Below are 22637 nucleotides of genomic sequence, written 5' to 3' on the forward strand. Positions count from 1 at the left end.
CGCACCAGTTCTGGTGCCCCTGGCTCAGTGTCTTTTGCTCTAATGACTATACCTTATCTTAGATAAAAGTTTTAAACTTGCATTAACTTTGTAAATATGCTAAGCAGGAACTCAATCCAACATGCAGATCCTGACTCCAATATTCTGTCCTCCTGGAACATCCAAACCCATAGTGGATTTTTAAAATGACTTCAGTTTCACATTCTCATCGGAGGCAATCTCTCTTAATGATTTCTCGCTAGATCTTCATTTGTCAAAAATTCCTACCTTTTTCACCCCGTAATCCTGGATTTCCTAGTGGCCCGGGAGAACCTGGGATTCCAGGGGTCCCCATAACTCCCATTTCTCCTTTGATGCCTGAAATCAAAGCAAAATAATATTTAATAGAAATGTAATTGACTAAAATAAGTAACAGAAATTGAATGACTTACGGCCTGTATTACATTAGGAACTGAACTCTTGGGGGGGGGGGGGGGGGGGGGGGGGAGAAAGAGAAATCAAATGGGATGAACTAATTTAAAAAAACAAATTATTAAACAATTGTATAGTCTTATATAATCTATATTGTCTCAACTTTATATTCCATTACCTATTGTGTTTGTCACCCTTTATCTTAATACATATGTAAAAAAATAAATTTGTACTGTCAGTGATTATATTAATCATTAATAAAAAAATAGTAAGTAATATGTCTAGTAAACAATATATGTTCCTTTTGTCTCAGAAAACAAAACATAATCATCCAAATATAATCTCTTAACAAATGCTATTTTATATATATATATATATATATATATATAAATACATATACATATATATGTATTACAAAATAATTTGGTCAAGAAATGCAGTTGGATTTTTTAAAAATTGTTAGCACAGGATTCCCACAATCTTTTATTGTATTTTATTTTCAAACTTATGACTGGTCCCACTCGAAATATTTAAATCCAGTCCATCCCACCCAAAATAAGCTAACTGAGAACTATGGGCTCTGTCCTGTCAGTTTGTTTGCCAGGTGTGTTTTATATATAATATCATATACATAGCAAGCCCAGTTGGTTGTTAAATGAGTTTGTAGTGAGGCAGATAAATTAGTAACCACTCAGAACCAAACTGATAGAGAAAGAAACAGTAAAAAATAGATGAAAAGTAGAGAATCAAGATCAATCCAAAATAGAGACAATTCCTTAAAATTCCAAAGTAATGAGATGGAGGGTCAGATGCTAGTCTCAGCTGCAATTACAATACAATTGCTCTAGGTTAATACTTGTTTTATTGAGATCAAACACTGCCTAAACATCAGGGATGAGTCTCACAGAAGAACAGCAGTAGCTTTTGTTTTTTAAAGCTGGATCCTTAGCCACAATTTAAGGGCTTGACCTTGAAAGCTATCTAGCTCTGATCTACCAGAACACTTAAGGAGATGCTTAGAGTTAAGCATCTCCTTAAGTGTTTTGCTGGATCAGAGCCTGAGTACTCAGCATCTTCCGGGATCAAACCCTAACTGCAATGATAGGCATACAACTAAGTGGCATAATGACACAGAATTGCACACAACTATGATTAAATAAGAAAGATAGATACTGTTTTCTCCACAGCCTATTCTTAATTTGTTTTGCTTAATTAAAAAAACAGATCATTAACTTACTATTGGTATTTGAAACAGTCAAAAAAACCCAAATGATTAATTTTCTGAAAGCAAAAATGCATACCTGGAAAGCCTGAAAGTCCACCTTTTCCTTGTTGACCAGGTACGCCAGGTAAACCTACCAGACCTGGTAGCCCACTCTGGCCAGGGCTACCCTTATCTCCTTTTGGTCCTGGCATATCTAGTCCTGGGAGACCTGGGTAGCCCCTCTCTCCCTTTGTTCCAGGATGTCCTACAGGGAAAAAAACCCAACTCTTAATAGAGCACATACGACTTTATTAATTAGATTACAGTATAAAGTACAAATGTTCTGTAAATTGTGCATCTTGCAGAAAACCAAGCACATTTCTTTATTAGCAGAGGAAAACAAAGTGAAAAAATCGTCATAATCTAAGTGCTTTTGCAATCTTATCCATTTCTATTTTTAATCTGCAACATCAGCTGGTACATGCAGCCTGCAGAGATTTAGTGAGGAAGCTGTGCATCAACCATCCGTTTTAGGTCACAGAGATGAAGCCTGATGACATTCTCGTTTTCTAAAGATTCTTATCCACAGAGTTTACACTTTTAAAAGGCTGGAAAATATTATAAAAGCGGCCTACTACTTTCCCCCATATTAATGCCCATAAGATCCATAAAATCGATTCCAGATATAAATGAAAAAGGAAGAATTTTGTATCACCTGTTGGTCCCTGTGGCCCTTGTTCTCCCGCAGGTCCAGGGGGCCCCACAGGGCCTATTCCTGGCACACCTGGGGCACCTGGTGAACCTGCTAATCCAGCTGAACCTGGGTCACCTACAGGGAAAAATAAAGCATAAGTCAATTATTTTGCCATATTACTTTTTTAGCTTGCTTGGTGCAGATAATAGACCAGCACTCTGAGTGACATTCACACACCACTCTTCCCCCTGCCCCGTGCAAAGGGCCGGCAGAAGGCATCATTTAAGTCATTAGTGTTGACTCCATGGCTGTTCCAAAAGCAATGGGAAGAGGAAGGCCTGCACAGCCAGGTGGGCAGGAAGGAGGCAGAGAGGGAAGGGAAATGGACATTATATCTGGAAGTTTAAGTGGTGCACAGGTCTTTTGCTGGCTTTCTGCCTATGTGTGAATTTCAACCATTAAGATTTATTTTTAAAGTGTAAAAAAAAAAAATGTTACTAATACTGAGCTGTAAAGGATTTTTTTAATTACCTTGGATTCCTGGCTGACCAGGTACACCTGGAAATCCTTGCTCTCCTCGTAAGCCAGGCAAACCAGCATTTCCTTTTTCTCCAGGGAAGCCTGCTGGACCCTGTAGCCCTGGTAATCCTTTAGGACCCGGGAGGCCCACTCCAGGGTCACCCTTAAGGTGCAAATAATATACATTAGGAGTCAATATACAATAAATTAAGTGTTCTAAATTAAGCACTTCGGACACAGAACATCATACTGGTCTTCTCTGTACATATGCTAAGTTACTCCAGATGAGGAGTTGGCCTACTATACTTTTCTTAGTACCAGCAACAGCTCTGTATTGTTGATCACACAAATAGTAATTGAAAACAACAACGTAAACTGCAAACACTCACTTTTTGACCAGGTAAACCCGGTGTGCCTGGTAAACCATCAAAGCCAGGACGCCCTTGAGCCCCTGGCTGACCTGTTGTGCCAGGCTGACCTGGGAAACCTACAAAACAAACACACATAATCAGGGTCTCAGTAAGTTAACCCTAAAGTTTCTTCTGCCTTTTCAAATGAACTATTCACACTCACATAGAGAGATATTAAACAGGGTCAAGTCGATCTCCTCAAATGCCAAACTTGTAAGGAGCTGAGCACCTCTTGAGAGGGGCTGTGCACTCCCAAATCTCAATGACTTCAACAGAATTTAGGGTGCTCAGCACCTGCAGGATTTCATCTTGGGTGAATGAAGTAATATATGTATTTAATGACTGATGTTAAATTAATATTTGCACAGATTCACCTCATTTAGAAAAAACATTCCTTCTTTAAAGGAAAGAATGCATTCTAGAAAACTTTCTGAATGTCATTTAAAGTAGACCTCACAGAGAACTAGTATGCTTTGCATAATCATAAATGCATCTCCTTTTCCACGCAAAAAGCTAGATTCTGCTTTGATGCTCTGCCCCTGTCAAGGGGTGGTGCATAGCTGTGCTGCCGCAGGAGAAATTCAGGGAAGGAGTTGCAACTATGAGACATAATTCATTTCTTGCTCCTTACTCCGAGGGTAAAGCAATCTACTGCAGCCCTTTACTGGATGCAACTTATTTCCTCACTTCTAGATCCACTAATTGATGAGTTAGACGTGGGTGGAACGAAAGTCCTGCTCATTCCCCTCCCCTTTAGAACTTCTGTGAGGCTGGCAGACCAGATGCCAGCTCACGCCACTTATAATACCTCTATCCTATGTTATAAGATAATATTTGAGTGTTTGCTCTGAAGCTGTAAACCCCCACAGACAGGAGAGAAGCATTACCAAGTGTGAAATGCTGGTTTACCATAGGAGGTGTTATCTCCTGCCCAACAAAAGAAGGTCCATAGACACCAGACAAACCATTGTGGAACATCAGAGGACAAAATACTTGGTTAATTGATCCTCCCCTGTCCTCTCCCCCTCTATGAAGCAGAGACAGCTTGAACTCTGGGGGAAGGGAACAAAAATCCCTGACAAGAAGAAACTGGATCACTATGCTGCTTGGACTTTGAGAGGACAAGATTTCTAAGCATAAGCAAGGGATCCCGAGCCATTTAGCCTGGGTTAGCCCAAAATACACACAGAGGATGCTTATTATAGAAGTTTCTATCATCTTTTGGAACCTAAGCATGTAAGTCACTTGTGTGTGTATGGTTGTTTGTTTTAACTTTGTAAATAACTCTCTCATTTCTTTTTCTTAGCTAATAAACCTTTATTAAATGTATTATAGGATTGGCTACAGGTGTTGTCTTTTGTGTGAGATCTAACATGCAATTGACCTGGGCTAAGTGACCAGTCCTTTGGGACTGGGAATAAACTGAACATTGTTGTGATTTTTGGGATAACGGACCATCTATCACAAAGGCAAGTGAAATCTGAGTATAGAACTCACAACGAATTTGGGGTTTGTGCCCTGCTTCTTTGCACTCTGCCCTGCGGTTGGTTCTCATGCCCTTAAGTCACTCCAGATAGCCTGACAACTCCTTCCAGCTCATCTGCTAGTCACATAACAGATATGCAGCTTGGATTCACAATAAAGTGAGCAATAATGCAAATGCACATGGGGATTTGAGGAAAGGGGGGTTACTTGCCATTACTCCCTACCCTGGCTTCACAATGCTGGGTCACAATCCAGCCCTGAAAGAGTGAGGGCAGTGCTATGAAGTATATCTTCCATACGTTAGATGAGAAAACCAAAATACGAATATTTAGTCCTCACTCTTAACTAAGAGACAGACATATATGGCCAAGGACTTGTTGCTGTGTAGTTTTCTTACCTTTAGGGCCAGGAGGCCCAGGGAATCCTATTCCTGGCTGCCCAACAGCACCTTTTTCTCCTGGAAGTCCAGGTTTTCCTGGAAACCCAGGATCCCCCCTGTCACCTTTGAAAACAAGACAGACATAGTACATTAAGCACTTATGCAAAAAACAGCTTTGTGGGGTGGGAAATCCTTTACTAGCAACAGAGAGAAAATACAAGAGATAATTATACCTTGGACTCCAGAGAAGCCAGGTGGCCCTGGGAGACCATCTGACCCTGGGGGACCAGGCAGAGGAATGACTTGTCCTGCTTCACCCTTTGGCCCTAGGAAGGTAAAGATGATGAATCCATACTTACAAATAAAAAGGCAAATGTATTAGTACACAAGGGGGTGTATATATTCTGAGGTACTAGAGATGCCCATTGGTTTTTGTTTTCCTGTTTTTACTACTCATTTCTAGTGCACTAACTGGAAGATGAAAAAGGCCAAAGCATGAAAAAAATGCATGAAACCTAAAGAATTCTGGCTGTCATTTTGACTGCCACAAATCTGTATCTGCCATGTGAACTCACCAAGACCCACTGACACAGGTGCACCAGTCCCAAAGGGCTAGATTGTTACTTAAATGACATGCCAGTGGAAAGGAGTAAAGGGTATGTGTGTGTACAAAATATCCTTACAAAGCTGTGTGGGTTAATCAGATATTGGTTTTGGGCACATAAGTGGGTGCGGAGTACATGGGAAATGGGCAGATGCTTGGCTACATGTATCCTTACTCTCAGGCCATTGAGATTCTGACACCCTTACTCACATGGAATAGCCCTGGTAACTACAGTAGGATTTCTTGTGAGTGAGGGTATCAAGGTACGGACCAGCCACAAATTACTACCCCTCAGGATCAAGAGGGAGCAGGACAGGAATAGTAACTCCACAGGGTGAGGATCACGACCCTTCCTGGGACTTCTTCTGGAGTGGGGCAGTTTATGCAGTAACCCTTCCACAGGCCTGTGTCCAGTATCTGATAGCATAAGTCAGATACATTTCTTACCTCTGAAAGGATGGGGTTAAATTTGTGGAGTGGGAAGAGTAATGTTAACACAAAAGGGACTAATGATCTCCCTGCTTTGTTCTGGGAGACTCTGTAAGGAAACTATCTGTAAACATTCAGGGCTGCAAAATACACTGTAAAGAACAAATGCTGATGACCTAATAGGTCTCATCTACCTCAATTTCCTATGACACATGTATCTGTTAAAGAGAAAACATCAATTTCCCCCCTCTCAGTATCTAGAGTGTTACCTGGGCGGCCTGGTACACCTGGGTTTCCTGGAAAGCCTTTATCTCCTTTGTCACCAGCTGGCCCAGCAGGTCCTACCCCTGGAAGACCAGGCTGGCCTCTTTCACCACGTACCCCAGGAAATCCACTTGAGCCAGGGGGACCACGTTCTCCTTTCAGCCCAATTGTACCCTAAGTTTAGGAAGAAAGCAGTAACATTTACAGTACCTCTCATACTGATAATGCCTTACAAGTGATCTAAAAAGCTTACTGGTCTTCGTCAGATTCATCTATGATTTTATGGCTTCTAGACTGGATTCACTGCAATGTACTCTTTGGCCCCCAGTTTGCATCACTGAAGCCAATGGACATTTTACCACTGACTGCATTAGAAGCAGGATTGGGTCTCATACGGAAGAGCACTTGGAAGTTACACCTGTTGCAGAATGCAGTGAAGGGGCCATTTAATGACCAGTTCTCTGATGAATACACCAACATTTCCAACTAGGATTTAAATTGCTGAATGTTGACTTATACAGTCCCAGAATCAGCACCACAAAATAGTAACTGACTTCAAGGAAGTATCTGGATTTTAGCAATAAAAAACCCGAGAATTTCAGAAATACAGAATTCCAATTTTTTGGGTGATTTCTATTATTTAAAATAGGAAATTGTAGCAAGAAAGGTGAATCCAGTTTAGAGTTCTGTGCTAAATGCCTCAAATAGAAAGCATAAGTGCGGCATTCAGAACCATTTTTCCTCTTTCAGGTTCTCTGAAATTACAGTTTGCTGGTTCTTACTCTATAGGATACCTCAGAATAGAGACAGTACAGAACAGGATCCAACAACCTGTCCATCAGGTGCATTTATGAGACAAAACAGGTAAGCTTAAAGTAAATTATATGCCAAATGCCCCTGACAGATATTTTCTAAAAGGCAAGAAATATGGCACTCAAGTTTCCCAAAACTGCAGTGACAAATCTAACTACAGATAAGAAGAACATTCCTTGAACAATGGGCTAGATTCTGACTATCAGCAGAGCCCTCACCAAAGTATTGCAGGTAAGCTGCACCTGCCCAGGATAAGCCCTGAGAGACACTGTGACTCAGAGACACATCTCTGCGTCACAGTGCCTCCCCTGCTTTCTCCTTGATCCCGGGGGTAGTAATTTATTGCTGGTCTACAACTACCCCCGTGATCTTGCCAGCAATTTTCTGGGGAGGGGAAAAATGAACCAGCTCTGCCCATTCACCACAGTTCTGGGGAGAAAGCAATATAGGGCAAGTAGGTCTGGTTATTCCCAGGCACCAGGCCACATCATCTAAGTAAGCCTTACTTATTCCTATAGCATATACTCAGAGCCCGAATGTAGCTCAGTGACCCTACTGTCATGCAAACATTCTTAGCTGTTTAGTAGTAAGGGCCTCATTCTTACACCCTTACTCCTCAGCAGTCCCACTGAAATCCTCTGCTGAGGAGTAGGGTTCTACTCAAATGAGTCAGCGTGTGAGAATTTGGCCCAAAGAATGAGACAAGTAAACATAAATTGTATATTATATAACAACTACATATAATTAGTGAGCCAGAAGATAGCATGCAAAAATATAGACACACACACATACCGATGCCCCTTTAGGGCCCTGGAGACCTGGCAAGCCATCTCTCCCTGGCCTTCCTTCTCTTCCAGGAACACCTGGTTGCCCAGGGAATCCAGGATCTCCTTTATCACCTTTTAGATTAGAATCAAAGTAAATGTCTCCGGGCTCTCCCTTTGCTCCTGGGCTACCAATCAGTCCTGGCACACCTGGAGAACCCTGAAATTATAAACAATTCCAGCACCATTCAAAGCCTTTTTAATGCTTTCTTTTTCCCAGCCAAAAAAGAAAAAAAATCTTCAAGTGTAAAGAAAAACCCCCTAACATTCATCCCAGACACTGAACAGTAAGCAAAAAGAGTGGATTTGCCAGGACAGAGAATGTGAATTAACTGATAATGGCCATCATAACAGAAACTTTTCTTTCTTGGTCTCCTTACTTCTTTTACCAGTTTTCTAATTGTGAATGTTTGTATTAATTGTTTGAATAGGAACTAAAGGCCATGTTATGGAAAATGGTACTCTACTTGTTCATATATTGACCTTAAGGATTCAGAGTTCACCTTTTTATAAGGCCTCAATGTCAAGATAATTTGGTCATTCTTAATATAGCCGTTTCTCCAGTTATGGTTTGATAACAAGCATATTATGATTTTGTTTTATATGTAACCAATTGTTTCTAATACGTCTACCTACTTGCTATTACTTGAATCTCTGTTCTTTGTTAAATAAGCTAACACTTGTTTTCACTATAAACAAATCTAAGTGCTGTGAGTTGAGCAGAGTGGTGATCCTGAGGTGAAACTGGTAAACTGGGGTATGCTATTCCTTTGGGAGTAGCAAATTTGTGAATTCTGTGTGTGTCCAGTGGACCAGGGGCTGGTCACTCCAGGAGGACGGTCGGAGGGCTCGACGGTTGGAGCTTGCCTATCACTAACCTGCAGAGAGAGAGTGGGGCCTGTGTATGCCTGGAGGAGAGTGCTTGTGTTGCCCATGACTGGTGGGGTTGGGAAGCTGACCCTCAGGAGGCAAAGGCAAGGCTTCCTCATGCTAAGGGCAGATTGTAGCAAGGTGCCTTATAACCCTGAGTACCCCTGGGAAGCATCACAGGAGAATTTTTTTTTGTTCTTGCTTAGAAGTCATTTCTCCTTCTCTTTCTTCCCCTAGATCAACAGGACTTCCCAGTCACAGAAAGGCCAAATCAAGAGCTTTTATCTGTCAATGCCAGATCCCAGAGCATTTTGTTTCTTTTTAATTTTCGTCTTTATTTTTAAAAAAATCAATGAACAAATATACAATATATTAAAAATCATTCTTAGCCCTGTAGTATTTACACCCCCCCACACACACACACACTTTTCTCGCAGTTCCTAACAGATTGTCTGCTAAATTCCATCTATCACTTATGTAAGTCTAGCTAATGAAACAAGAGTAAAGGCTAATTATCACATGATGAATGTTCCATTCTCCTTGTCTACCTTGTTTTATTTGAGCTATCCAAGGAAAATATAGTTCCTGAGATGAACAGCTTACAATTTAATGAACTAATTGTACTTAAAGGGCTTCCATCCATTCTTAGAGCTCCCTACATATTATCCTGAACCTATGTATAATTCTTTCATGGAAACATTTTCTCTAATTGAAAAAGAAAAATGAAAGGGTCCCAGTCACCAAGGAAGTGAAGCTGAGTGAAAACTTCAAACGGAAACTTCCTCTTGCTAATATATGCTGTGCTTTCACCCTTCAGGCCTGAACCAGCGTCCCTTCTAAATCAATAGGAATCTTTCCATTGGATTTAGTGGGTGGTGGATCAGGCATGGCCTCCAGCAATGTGAGCCTGCCAAGCTGGGCTCTCTCTAGCCTACCTAAGCTAAACTAAAAGCTAACTCACCAGCTGTTTAATGAATCTCTTTTAACTTTTCCAAGCAAAACAAAGTTAAAAACATCCAGGATACCAGCAAATCCTTGTTTGAAGAGAGGGGTGAAAGGAGACTAAAGGAGAAGGAAGAGATGTAAAGGTTTAGCAATATTCACAGTAAAAGCTTATGCTATGTTACTCAAGAAATGATTAAAAATAGTAGAGAATTCATTTTGCTATTTCCCCCCTCCCCCACAGATCCCATTTACATTACTGTAAATTAAACCACACTACTACATAATTTATTTTAATACACACAACCAATCCTTTAGCACCAGTTAATGGGGCTACTACACAGTAGCACTGAGTGTCTCCTGTGACAAGCCTAACAGAAAATAAATATGAAACATTTGAAAAACATTTACTTACAGGAACCCCTTCAAGACCAGTGAGTCCAGGCATACCCCTATCTCCTTTGGCTCCTGGCTGTCCTGGAAAGCCTTAAAAAGAATATGAGAAAGAAAACAATATTTACTAGAGATACTTTTACATTATAGCTTACTGTGTTTTAGAGGCTCTGAGGTCCTTCTCAACTGGTGCCCAATTCTGCCCTCAGTTACACCCATGCGACTCTATTGAAATTAATGAAGTTGCCTGGGCATAACAGAGCTCAGGATCTAACCCAGTATATGTGTAAGAGGCCTGGAAAGAAGATACATAGCACACAACTCAATTACGTAAGTTGGGCAGCATGCTTTGAATCCAGCCCACTAATTGGAACTGCCATTTCCAGACTGCAATTCACTGAATCACCACAGAATTTTAATTCTGTTTCACCACCTCCCGAACACTGACACAATGCACATATATAATACAAAAGCATTGTTCACATGTACCTGTTTTCTGACAGACAGCAATTATTCTCCAGACTGATAATTTCTGTTTGGCAGCAGTAGTCAATACTGGAGACCAGGGATTCGTTTAGGGCTTAACGCTAGGTCAGAGTAGATAAAAATGTGCAGAATAATTCCCCTGACACCTCTCTAGGGCTCTCATTACATATTGTTTGTAGAGCCATCACTTTCTAGGTTTACAGAGGGATTTAAACAGAAAAGGTTCATTTTTATCCAGCAGCCCCTCTACCAAACTCAATTTCTTCTGGTGGCTGCCCATGCTACTACCAGAATTTGGCCCTAAAAATCAAAATTAACTGTAAAATCATAAATGGATATAAAACAGTATTTAAAATATTCCCAGGAATATAATAATCTGAAAACATGGGGGGAGGGTTAAAATCACTTTAAAGGCAAGCAATATATTTTTCAAGAAAAAATGGTTTTATTAAAATCATAGGTCCCGATACTACAAAAGGATCCTTTAAGCTATCTCAACACCATGATGCCCAAGGGATGGAAGAGAAAGTCTTACTCCCTCTGAGAAACCTAAGTTGCTGTGTCAGGGTCAACCATGATCTGGCCTTAATAACTCAATTCAGTATCAGATCTCAGCACAGTTCTGAGCATGTGCAATTTCTAGGTTGCAAATTTTAAAAGCAGGATGATTCTGGCTGAAGTCCTACTGAAAACCAGTCAGGTCCCCACCACCAAGAGAAAGATTAATGAAGAAAAAATACTACATATAGCTACTGGTTATTGACAAACCCTTTTCAAATTCAGATTGCCCTTTCATAATCCTTGGGAAAACAACATTTAGGTCAGGCTTTCAAAAGTGCTCAGAGTTTTCCGAGTTCTGCTCCTTTTGAAGTCAACAGTAAAACACTTGTTGATTTCAATGGAAGCATAGTTAGGCCACTACCGAGCATTATGGAAAATCCTACTCTCTCATTATTTTCAGTAATGAGTCGATTAATGGAAAAATATTAATTTATGACACATCCGGATGCAGAGTTGTGATTCTGCTTTGTTTGTATAGCTTTTGGTTTTTACCTGGTGGACCCGGTGGCCCTTGTGGCCCGGGATGTCCAGGAAGCCCAGATACATCACACAAGGCACAACCATCACCTTTATCACCTGCAAAGATAAAAAAAGACTTAAGAAGACTACAAGCAGATCCTTTAAGAAGAAAACACCCTCCAGACATTGTATGTTGATTGAGAGAAAGTAAATTTGTTAGCTAAATGCTTAAATTAGATTTTATGAGCAAATTTATTTAAAGATTTTAATTGTCTTTTTAAAAAAACTTCAAATTCCTTTTGTGTGTGTGTGTGACAGTACTGATATGTAAAACTTTATTAGTGGGAAGGGGGAAAAGATAATCTGGCTGAAGAGGGAACAGACAAGAACTACTGTAGTATGTGCCAGATTAAAAAACAAAATTAGATAAGAGGGAAAAAATGGGGACTCTGGAACTCACATAGATTTTGTGGGTTTGGAAAAACAGTGACGGCAAAGACACTTTGGGACCAAATTCTCTCCTGGTGTAAATGAGGGCAAACCAATTGATTTCAGTGGTGTTTTGCACATTTATACCAGCCCTGCTAAAATCAACAGAGCCATACCCATTTACAGAGTTCAGCCCTTAGCTTTTCTCTGAACCCAAGCAAAGGAAAGGGCCAGGAGGAGGAAAATGTGGGATGCTTTGTTGCTTATTAGAAGGATAGGAGACCTGATCTGCAAGAAAAGTAATGTTTTATCCTTGAGAGAGAAATGAATTTGGACATATCAATGGATTTGAGAAAGCAAGATCACTACGGATCAGTGGGCAAAGACAATTGGCATTGCAGACAGGGAAATGGAACTTGAAGGTCAATATATGTAAGAAAATTACAGTTGAGAAGAGCATTGAAATGGAGACTGTTTCTCAGCAAAGTGCTGCAGTCTTTCTAGTTTTCTATACTTCACCCTATAATATAATCACTGTACTACAGAATAAATAAAATCTTTATTTTCAATAGCTTTTGATGTTGTCACCTGAAAACACATTGGTTTTTTAGAAGTCTCCCTACTCAAGTCAGGCTGGGCACACCCAGCCACAATGGAACAAAAGCAGAAATCTCTAAAAGCAACATATTGGTAAAATAATGGATGAAGGAAAGTAGTTGTCATAAAAATAAAGGGAAGGGTAAACCCCTTTGAAATCCCTCCTGGCCAGGGGAAAGCTCCTCTCACCTGTAAAGGGTTAAGAAGCTAAAGGTAACCTCGCTGGCACCTGACCAAAATGACCAATGAGGAGACAAGATACTTTCAAAAGCTGGGAGGAGGGAGAGAAAAAAAGGGTCTGTGTCTGTCTGTAGTCGTCTTGGCCAGGGACAGAACAGGAATGGAGGCTTAGAACTTTTAGTAAGTAATCTAGCTAGGTATGTGTTAGATTATGATTTCTTTAAATGGCTGAGAAAAGAATTGTGCTGAATAGAATAACTATTTCTGTCTGTGTATCTTTTTTGTAACTTAAGGTTTTGCCTAGAGGGGTTCTCTATGTTTTGGAATCTAATTACCCTGTAAGATATCTACCATCCTGATTTTACAGGGGGGATTTCTTTATTTCTATTTACTTCTATTTTTTATTAAAAGTCTTCTTGTAAAAAACTGAATGCTTTTTCATTGTTCTCAGATCCAAGGGTTTGGGTCTGTGGTCACCTATGCAAATTGGTGAGGCTTTTTATCCAACATTTCCCAGGAGAGGGGGGGTGCAAGTGTTGGGAGGATGGTTCATTGTTCTTAAGATCCAAGGGTCTGGGTCTGTAGTCACCTAGGCAAATTGGTGAGGCTTTTTACCAAACCTTGTCCAGGAAGTGGGGTGCAAGGTTTTGGGGAAGTATTTTGGGGGGAAAGACGCGTCCAAACAGCTCTTCCCCAGTAACCAGTATTAGTTTGGTGGTGGTAGCGGCCATTCCAAGGATAACGGGTGTAATATTTTGTACCTTGGGGAAGTTTTGACCTAAGCTGGTAAAGATAAGCTTAGGAGGTTTTTCATGCAGGTCCCCACATCTGTACCCTAGAGTTCAGAGTGGGGGAGGAACCTTGACAGTAGTAGACACAGCACTACAGAGGGTTTGGCCAAAAAGCCTGCCTCTAGGTGAGCTCAGCCTGAATATGATTGGCTGTTCGTGCTATACTGTGTGAGTCTGACTCACCAGTAAAAGGATACTTCTGTTAGAGCAGTTTTAAGTGGAATTTTTGTTTGTTCTTTAAAGAAACTGATTTGAGTTCAGCCTCTTGGCTTTCCAAAATGAAGCACATGTAAAGCTCTACAACTTTCACAATATACTGTGATTCCACCCCAATATAGTGAAAGAATTAACTTCTGTTTCATGACTGAGGACTGGATCCTGCAAGGTTTAAGTTCTCTCATTCCTGGGGGGAAAGCAGGAGAAGCTCAGCACCTTGCAGACCAGGCCTTTGGTCAACCAAACTCTGTGATTTAACAGCCTGTGCTAATTTAACACCCTGTGTAACCCTATCAATTTCAATAGGTTACATATGAATCAGTGCACAACCTGACATAATCTCCGGATTCGCTTTAGTATCTTTTAGTATTTTCCTAACATTAAAAAACATATTGGCCTAGCTTCACAAAGGTATTTAGGCAACTAAAGTCTGGGTTTAGGTGCCTAAGTCCCAGTTTTAGCATCCACTACGATTCACAACATTCCGGCTGAATCTAGTAGGTCCCTAAACTCACCCAGCACTTAAGGTTTTGCAGTAAAAAGTTCCCTTGGTGCCTATGTTTCTGCCTCAGGGCATACACACTGCTGCCTGCCTCTAGATGTTCAAGTGCTTATCTCCTGCCTAAGCCCCAGAGTGGTTTACAAACTGGGGAAGATAGGTGTACATCTGCCTAACTTGCATGCTGGGCCTGATGCAGGGGACAGGGTAAGAAAGCTCATGCACAACCATGAGAATGACTCTATAGCCTGGTGGTTAGAGCACTCACCCAGAATGTAGGAGACCCAGGATCTGGTCCCCCTGCTCAAATGACTAATTATTTATCCACAATGGAACTGCTTCAACAGGAGAGACTGAGGCAGCACCACACAGCCCAAAGGTGAGTGCCTTTACCAGAGAGGTGGCAGATCCCTCTTCAAATCCCTTCGCCTCATGAGGTGAAGGGGGGACTTAAGCCAGAGGTTTCCGAGGTGAGGACCCTAACGAGGCTAAAAGTTACAAGGGAGGCCCTTCCCCCATCAGCCTGGCATCTTTTAAAAAAAAGAAAAAAAAAAAAAACACCATAGGCACCTACCTTCAAGAAAGGCCTCACAGCTGAGAATAGTTAGAAATGCTACCTCCCTGAAGCCTGGACTCACACACCTATATCAGTGAGAAGGGTGAGGCTTAGCAAGCACCCCTCTTGTTGGCATCTCCTGTTGGTGAGCTCAGGCAGTTCCCCATCTAGCATAAATACTTTTGCGGATCCCATCCTAAGGCGCCTAACTCTTCCCATTCATTGCATAGGAGCGTAGGCACATAAATCAGGCTTTGTGGATCACAGCATTGTTCCTGTGGTTTAACAGGAACCTAAAAATTAGGTGTCACAATGCTGAGCATCACAGTTCTTAAGTACCTTTGTGAATCTAGGCCATGGTCACTGCAAATTTTATATTTTGTATTTTTCAAACAAATTCATTTTTTAATAATTCTATAATTGCTTCCTAGCTCTTGACTATTATCCAATGTCAGAGAAGGTTAGATGACTACCAAAAGGTGTTTCCCTAATGAATTTGTAAATCTGTAATCATTACATGTGGCCTCTTCTCCAATGCCTGCTTATTCACATCCTGCCTGCAAATGTTCCTGTCTTGTTATTTAAGTCGTAGCTGGAGCCTAAGAAAACTACCAAGGATTTTATTAACATAAAGAATGTGCTATGTCAAGTCTTACTGAGTTTCACAAATCCTTACTATGCAATTTGGATGTAAATTCCTAGGTCTATCTCTAGGCTTTGTCTAATTCTTTTTTATTATTACTAAATGCTTCTATTACCATCTTTATATCAATAACTCACAAATCCACTTTCCATTTCTGATCTGGCTCTCTTCATCCACTTCTGCATCGCAGTCTCTCTCTCTAACATCCCTCTACATCTTATAATCCACTTGAACAAGTAAAGCTGAACTTATTTTTCCACTGAAATCCTCCCATCCTTTACCACTATACGGCAGAGTGGAGGATATCTGAATTACAAACTGAAGTCAGCTTCATGTAACTTAATTCAACACCACCGTCCTCTCTTTCATTCAGGCCTCTATCCTTGGAAACTCACATGGTTAAAGTTAAGCAGGTGCTTATGCACTTTTATGGATCAGGACTAGGGTGCTCAACACTTTGCAGAATCAAAGCCTTAATGACTACACAAGATAGTAGTGGAGAATCAGGACCATTGAATGGTCCAAATGAATGCAAGTAGCTCTTTAAACAATATTACCTTTATCTCCTCTCTCTCCTAAGAATCCAGGTTGTCCTTGGGGTCCAGGAAGACCTCGATCACCAGGTTCTCCAGGCTGACATTCCATGATTCCGTCTAAAATTGGAGTAAAATAATAAAGAACATTATTCTCCGAGTACAACTTTTCATAATAGTACAGTTCAAGTCAAAGTCACTTCTCCATGGATTATTATGAACAATGGTGAAGTAGCTACAGATTGTGACCACGAAGAGGAGCAAGTTTACATATTTATTTGTCAGCTATTATGGAAATTAAGGGATAAAATCAATAGGGGTCTATAGAAATGTAATTAAGTTCTATAGATGTTACTCTAAAAATCTATGGAGTTATGGACAAGTGGCAGTCTCTCCATATTAAGGTTGCAAATAACTTCCATTTAAAAACCTGGGCTTTTGTTAGCTATAACTTTGGCTTAGAAAACTGATAATACTTTATTTAAAATAGAACATATTTTTACACTGGAGGCCAAGGAGGATGTTTCTGAAAAGTCTGAAAAAAGTTCACGAAACAGATTTTAGTTACAGTTACATTTAAAAATTTGAAATCTTCATTTTTGTCCTAGGTTTCTTTTGATCTTTCTAGATCAAAAGCAGCTTGTTAATAACCTTCCAAATTTTTCATGTCATTAAATATCCCTAAAAACTCACATACTACACCGGACCCTCGCTAGAACGCGCATCTATATAGCGTGAATTCGCATATAACGCAATCGCAGCCATGGATCCCAAATTTAATTACTTTAACTGGAATTCATTTTAACGCGGTCCCCGCATTAATGCAATACCGCGCATGGATCCCAAATCCTGCATTCTAGCGAGGGTCCGGTGTTTATATATTTGAAGAAAGCAGATGTTTTAGGGTCAGGAGTAAGAAAACAAGTGAAAAGGTTCACCGGAACCTCAGGTCTGAACACAAAAATAATGCTCCCTAGGTTGGGTTTTATTGCAGGGGTCCTGAGTCAATATAATTTGACATCATTTTGACTGAAGTCTCTAGCACTATACCCTATATTCATCCTAGTAATATTATTATGATATGATTATGATGAATTTTCTACAAGATGGATCTCACTGGAAAAAAGACGGTGACTTACCTCTCGTAACTGTTGTTCTTTGAGATGTGTTGCTCATGTCCATTACAATTAGGTGTGCATGCATCGCGTGCACGGACGTTGGAAACTTTTTCCCTTAGCAGCTCCCGTTGGGACGGCAGAGGAGCCCCCTGGAGTGGTGCCCTCATTGCGCTGTATATAGTACCCTGCCAGCCCGGCCCCCCTTAGGTTCCTTCTTGCCATTGACTCCGACAGAAGGGATGCGGGGTGGGTATTGTAATGGACGTAAACAACACATCTTGAAGAATAACAGTTACGAGAGGTAAGTAACCATCTTTTCTTCTTTGAGTGCTTGTTCATGTCCATTCCAATTAGGTGACTTCCAAACTGACCATTGGAGGTGGGTAGGAGTCAAGGAATGATTGATTGGACGACAGCTCTGTCAACTGCTACATCATCTCTGGCCTGCTGCTGATGGCATAGTGGGCTGTGAACGTATGCACTGAAGACCAGGTAGCTGCTTTGCAGATTTCGTGGATGGGTATCTGCGCTAGAAAGGTGGTTGAAGACGCCTGCGCTCTCGTCGAATGGGCTGTGATTGCTGGAGCTGGGACCTTAGCCAACTCATAGCATGTGTGAATGCAGTCTGTGATCCAGGACGAGATGCACTGAGAAGATACTGGAGGGCCCTTCATTCTATAGGCTATGGCCATGAACAGTTGGGTTGATGTGCGAAAAGGCCTCATGCGCTCTATGTAGAACGCTAAGGCTCTTCGAACATCTAGTGTGTGCAAGCTCTGCTGCTGTGGGCTCATGTGAGGCTTTGGAAAAAACACTGGCAGACAAATGTCCTGACCCATGTAGAACTGGGAGACCACCTTGGGGGAGGAATTTAGGGTGCGGTCTAAGTTGCACCTTGTCCTTATGAAACACCGTATAAGGGGGTTCAGAGGTGAGAGCCTTTAGTTCAGACACTGAGGTAATGGCCTCCTAGAACGTTACCTCCATGAAAGGTAGAGGAGGAAACAAGTGGCCAGGGGCTCAAACGGTGGGCTCATGAGCTTGGAGAGGACCAGGTTCAGATTCCAGGTTGGTACTGGTGGTCGAGAGTAAGGGTATACCCTTTCCAATCCCTTAAGGAAAAGCACCACCATGGGATTTGAGAACACCGAGCATCCAGATTTCCCTGGATGGAAAGCTGAAATAGCCACCAGGTGTATTCTGATGGATGAAAGTGATAGGCCTTAGAATCATAGAATCATAGAATATCAGTGTTGGAAGGGACCTCAGGAGGTCATCTAGTCCAACCCCCTGCTCAAAGCAGGACCAATCCCCAATAAAATCATCCCAGCCAGGGCTTTGTCAAGCCTGACCTTAAAAACTTCTAAGGAAGGAGATTCTACCACCTCCCTAGGTAATGCATTCCAGTGTTTCACCACCCTCCTAGTGAAAAAGTTTTTCCTAATATCCAACCTAAACCTCCCCCACTGCAACTTGAGACCATTACTCCTTGTCCTGTCCTCTTCTACCACTGAGAATAGTCTAGAACCATCCTCTCTGGAACCACCTCGCAGGTAGTTGAAAGCAGCTATCAAATCCCCCCTCATTCTTCTCTTCTGCAGACTAAACAATCCCAGTTCCCTCAGCCTCTCCTCATAAGTCACGTGTTCCAGTCCCCTAATCATTTTTGTTGCCCTTCGCTGGACTCTCTCCAATTTATCCACATCCTTCTTGTAGTGTAGGGCCCAAAACTGGACACAGTACTCCAGATGAGGCCTCACCAATGTCGAATAGAGGGGGATGATTACATCCCTTGATCTGCTCGCTATGCCCCTACTTATACATCCCAAAATGCTATTGGCCTTCTTGGCAACAAGAGCACACTGCTGACTCATATCCAGCTTCTCGTCCACTGTCACCCCTAGGTCCTTCTCCGCAGAACTGCAGCCTAGCCATTCGGTCCCTAGTCTGTAGCGGTGCATTGGGTTCTTCCGTCCTAAGTGCAGGACCCTGCACTTATCCTTATTGAACCTCATCAGATTTCTTTTGGCCCAATCTATATAAGCACTTGAGATAACCTGCTGATCGCCCCTCATTCTCAGTATAAGGCAGGAGCCCTCCCCTCACAGACGTTCCTGCCTGTGCTTCCTCCCGGTATCCCGCTTTCCCACTTACCTCAGGGCTTTGGTCTCCTTCCCCCTGTGAACCTAGTTTAAAACCCTCCTCACTAGATTAGCCAGCCTGCTCGCAAAGATGCTCTTCCCTCTCTTCGTAAGGTGGAGCCTGTCTCTGCCCAGCACTCCTCCTTCATGGAACACCATCCCAGGGTCAAAGAATCCAAAGCCTTCTCTCCGACACCACCTGCATAGCCATTCGTTGACTTCCACGATTCGACGGTCCCTACCCAGGCCTTTTCCTTCCACGGGGAGGATGGACGAGAACACCACTTGTGCCTCAAACTCCTTTATCCTTCTTCCCAGAGCCACGTAGTCTGCAGTGATCCTCTCAAGGTCATTCTTGGCAGTATCATTGGTGCCCACGTGGAGAAGCAGGAAGGGGTAGCGCTCCGAGGGCTTGATGAGTCTCGGCAGTCTCTCCGTCACATCGCGAATCTTAGCCCCTGACAAGCAGCAGACTTCTCGTTTTTCCCGGCCTTGTTGCTTGATGTGAAGCAGATAGTCTAGAATAACTGGGATAGATACCTGGAGTGGTAACAGATGTCTGGGTTCACACCAGCAGGAGAACCTTTTCCACTTGGCCAGTTAAGTTGACCTGGTGGAACGTTTCCTGCTGCCAAGAAGTATTTGTCTCACTGGTTGAGAGCACTGGCTCTCTATCAAGTTTAGCCATGGAGCTTCCAAGCCTTGAGGTGCAGGGACTGTAGGATCGGGTGGAGAATGCACCCGCAGTCCTGAGTTATCAGGTCCGGATACAGGGGTAGAGCTATTGGGGTGTCTACTGATAGTTCTAGGAGTGTTGTGTACCAATGCTGATGTGGCCAGGACGGGGCAAGCAGAATCACCATTGCTCTGTCCCTGTGTATCTTGAGCAGGACCCAGTGGATCAGCGGGGTTGGAGGGAAGGCATACTTCAGGCCCTCCCCCCACTGCATTAAGAATGCGTCGGTGATGGAGACCAGGCTGTGGTTTTGAAATGAGCAGAACCGAGGGCACTGTTTGTTGTCCTTGGTGGTGAATAGATCGACTTGGGGATAACCCCCACTTTGGAAAACTGACTTCAGGACATCTGATCAGACCGACCACTCGCGAGCTTGGTAGGATCTGTTGAGGCGATCAGGTGACTATACAGAAGTCCCAGAGGAGAAGAGGCTTGCGGCAGAGGGGTGAGAAGTGAGCTCCGCCCTGTTTGTTTATGTAGAACATGGTGGTGGTGTTGTCTGTCAGGACTGTCATGCTGTGACCTTGCAAAATGACATGAAAGGTTTGACAGGCCAGATGAACCTCTCTGAGCTCCTTCAGGTTGATATGGAGGGGTATCTCGTCCTGTGACCACACACCTTGTGTTCTCAGATCCCCTAGGTGTGCATCCCAACCCAGATCTGATGCGTCTGTTACTAGCATCAGTGAAGGCTGGGGTGCGCCAAAAGGGACTCCTGCACAGACTACTGGTTGGCCCAGCCATCAACGCAGAGACTCTCAGACTTGCCTGGGTACCGTTACTATCATGTCCAGGCTGTCTTGGGCCAGGCAGTAACATGATGCGAGCCATGCTTGTAGGGGCCTGTGCCTCAGTCTGGCATGCTTGACTACGTAAGTACAGACTACCATATGCCCTATTAGCTTCAGGCAACCCCTGACGCTTGTGGTGGGATATTGTAATATCGTCTTGACAATTTTTCTATGGCCTGAAACCTGGGTTCTGGGAGGCTCACCTTTGCCTGTACTGAGTCCAGGAGCGCCCCTATGAATTCCATCCTTTGGGTCGGTACGAGTGACGACTTGCTTATGTTGAGAAGAAGCCCCAGTCTGTGAAAGGCGTCCCTGACCAGTGTAACATGGGACTGCACCTGATCTTTGGAGAGTCCTGTCAGCAGCCAATCATCGAGGTAGAGGTACACTCGAACTTGTCTTTTGCGCAAAAAGGCCGCCACCACCACCATGCACTTTGTGAACACGCGGGGGACTGTGGAAAGGCTGAATGGAAGCACCATGAACTGGTAATGCTTGCGGTTTACCACAAACTATGAGAAGCATCTGTGTGCCAGATGGATGGCAATGTGGAAATAGACGTCCTTCATATCGAGGGCAGCGTACCAATCTCCCGGATCCAGTGACAGGATGATAGTGCTTAGGGAGACCATGTAGAACCTGATCTTGACCATAAATTTGTTGTATCCGTGAAGGTCTAGAATGGGTTGTAGACCCCACTTTGCCTTGGGGATTAGGAAATAACAGGAGTAAAATCCCTTTCCCCTTAGCTCCTGGTGAACCTCCTCCACTGCCCCATATCGATGATCAATCGCACTTCCTGCACTAGGAGTTGCTCGTGAGAGCGGTCCCTGAACAAGGATGGGGATGGGGTGGGAAGGGAGGGAAGGAGGAGAACTGGAGGAAGTATCCCACCTGCACCATGCGTAGGACCCAGTGGTCCAATGTTATATGGAACCACGCACGGTAGAAGCGGGATAGCCGGTTTAAAAACTGTGGGGAGGGATCCTGGGACTAGATTGGTAGGCTGTCCTCGTGTGTGCCTTCAAAACCCTTGCTTGTTTCTGGGCTGGGGCTTATTTGGGCCTTGGTTAGACACGCTGTTCGATGGTCTGCATCTATTATTTCTGCCTCGCCTGAGGTAGGGGTCTTGTCTAGGGCAAGGTTGGCATTGCCTCTGCTGTGGAAGTTGAGGCCTGAAGGGCTTCCTCTGGGCTGCCGGTGTATGCATCTCCAGGGATTTCATTGAACCCCTGGAATCCTTGAGGCTATGCAACTTGGAGTTCGTTTGCTCCGAGAAGAGGCCAGAGCTTTCGAAGGGGAGGTCTTGCAAAGTGTTTTGGACCTCAGGAGGGAGGCCTGATGCCTGTAGCCATGCTGAAAGCCTCATAACCACTCCTGGGGATATGGTTCTGGCCGCAGAGTCGGACGAATCGAGGGAGGCTTGCAGAGATGTTTTGGCTACTGCTTTCCCTTCCTCAATTAGCGCAGAAAACTCTGCATGTGAATCCTGTGGCAGGCGATCCTTAAACTTGGACATAGCATTCCAAGCGTTGAAGTTGTGTCTGTTAAGGATGGCCTGTTGGTTCGCTATCCTGAGTTACAGGCCTCCCCACGAGTAGATCTTCCTGCCAAAGAGGTCCAATCGTTTGGCGTCTTTGGATTTTGGTGCCGAGGCTTG

The 22637-nt window shown here is 43.0% G+C and overlaps 1 protein-coding gene across 2 annotated transcripts in view; it reads right to left on the bottom strand.

The window, feature by feature from the left end:
- Positions 1 to 22637, bottom strand: part of COL4A1 (collagen type IV alpha 1 chain) — a 220339-nt gene that overhangs the window by 37744 nt on the left and 159958 nt on the right. For both annotated transcript variants that reach the window (XM_075129793.1, XM_048855091.2), the window contains exons 22-33: positions 16216 to 16311; positions 11781 to 11864; positions 10264 to 10334; positions 8005 to 8196; positions 6405 to 6573; positions 5336 to 5428; positions 5121 to 5225; positions 3218 to 3315; positions 2841 to 2991; positions 2331 to 2444; positions 1713 to 1880; positions 268 to 357 (exon numbers count right to left, since the gene is read on the bottom strand). In XM_075129793.1, coding sequence (XP_074985894.1) covers positions 268 to 357; positions 1713 to 1880; positions 2331 to 2444; positions 2841 to 2991; positions 3218 to 3315; positions 5121 to 5225; positions 5336 to 5428; positions 6405 to 6573; positions 8005 to 8196; positions 10264 to 10334; positions 11781 to 11864; positions 16216 to 16311 — 1431 coding nt within the window. The remainder of the gene's footprint in view (positions 1 to 267; positions 358 to 1712; positions 1881 to 2330; positions 2445 to 2840; positions 2992 to 3217; positions 3316 to 5120; positions 5226 to 5335; positions 5429 to 6404; positions 6574 to 8004; positions 8197 to 10263; positions 10335 to 11780; positions 11865 to 16215; positions 16312 to 22637) is intronic.

The sequence above is a fragment of the Caretta caretta genome, chromosome 1, assembly GCF_965140235.1.
Source record: "Caretta caretta isolate rCarCar2 chromosome 1, rCarCar1.hap1, whole genome shotgun sequence".
Lineage (NCBI taxonomy): Eukaryota > Metazoa > Chordata > Testudines > Cheloniidae > Caretta > Caretta caretta.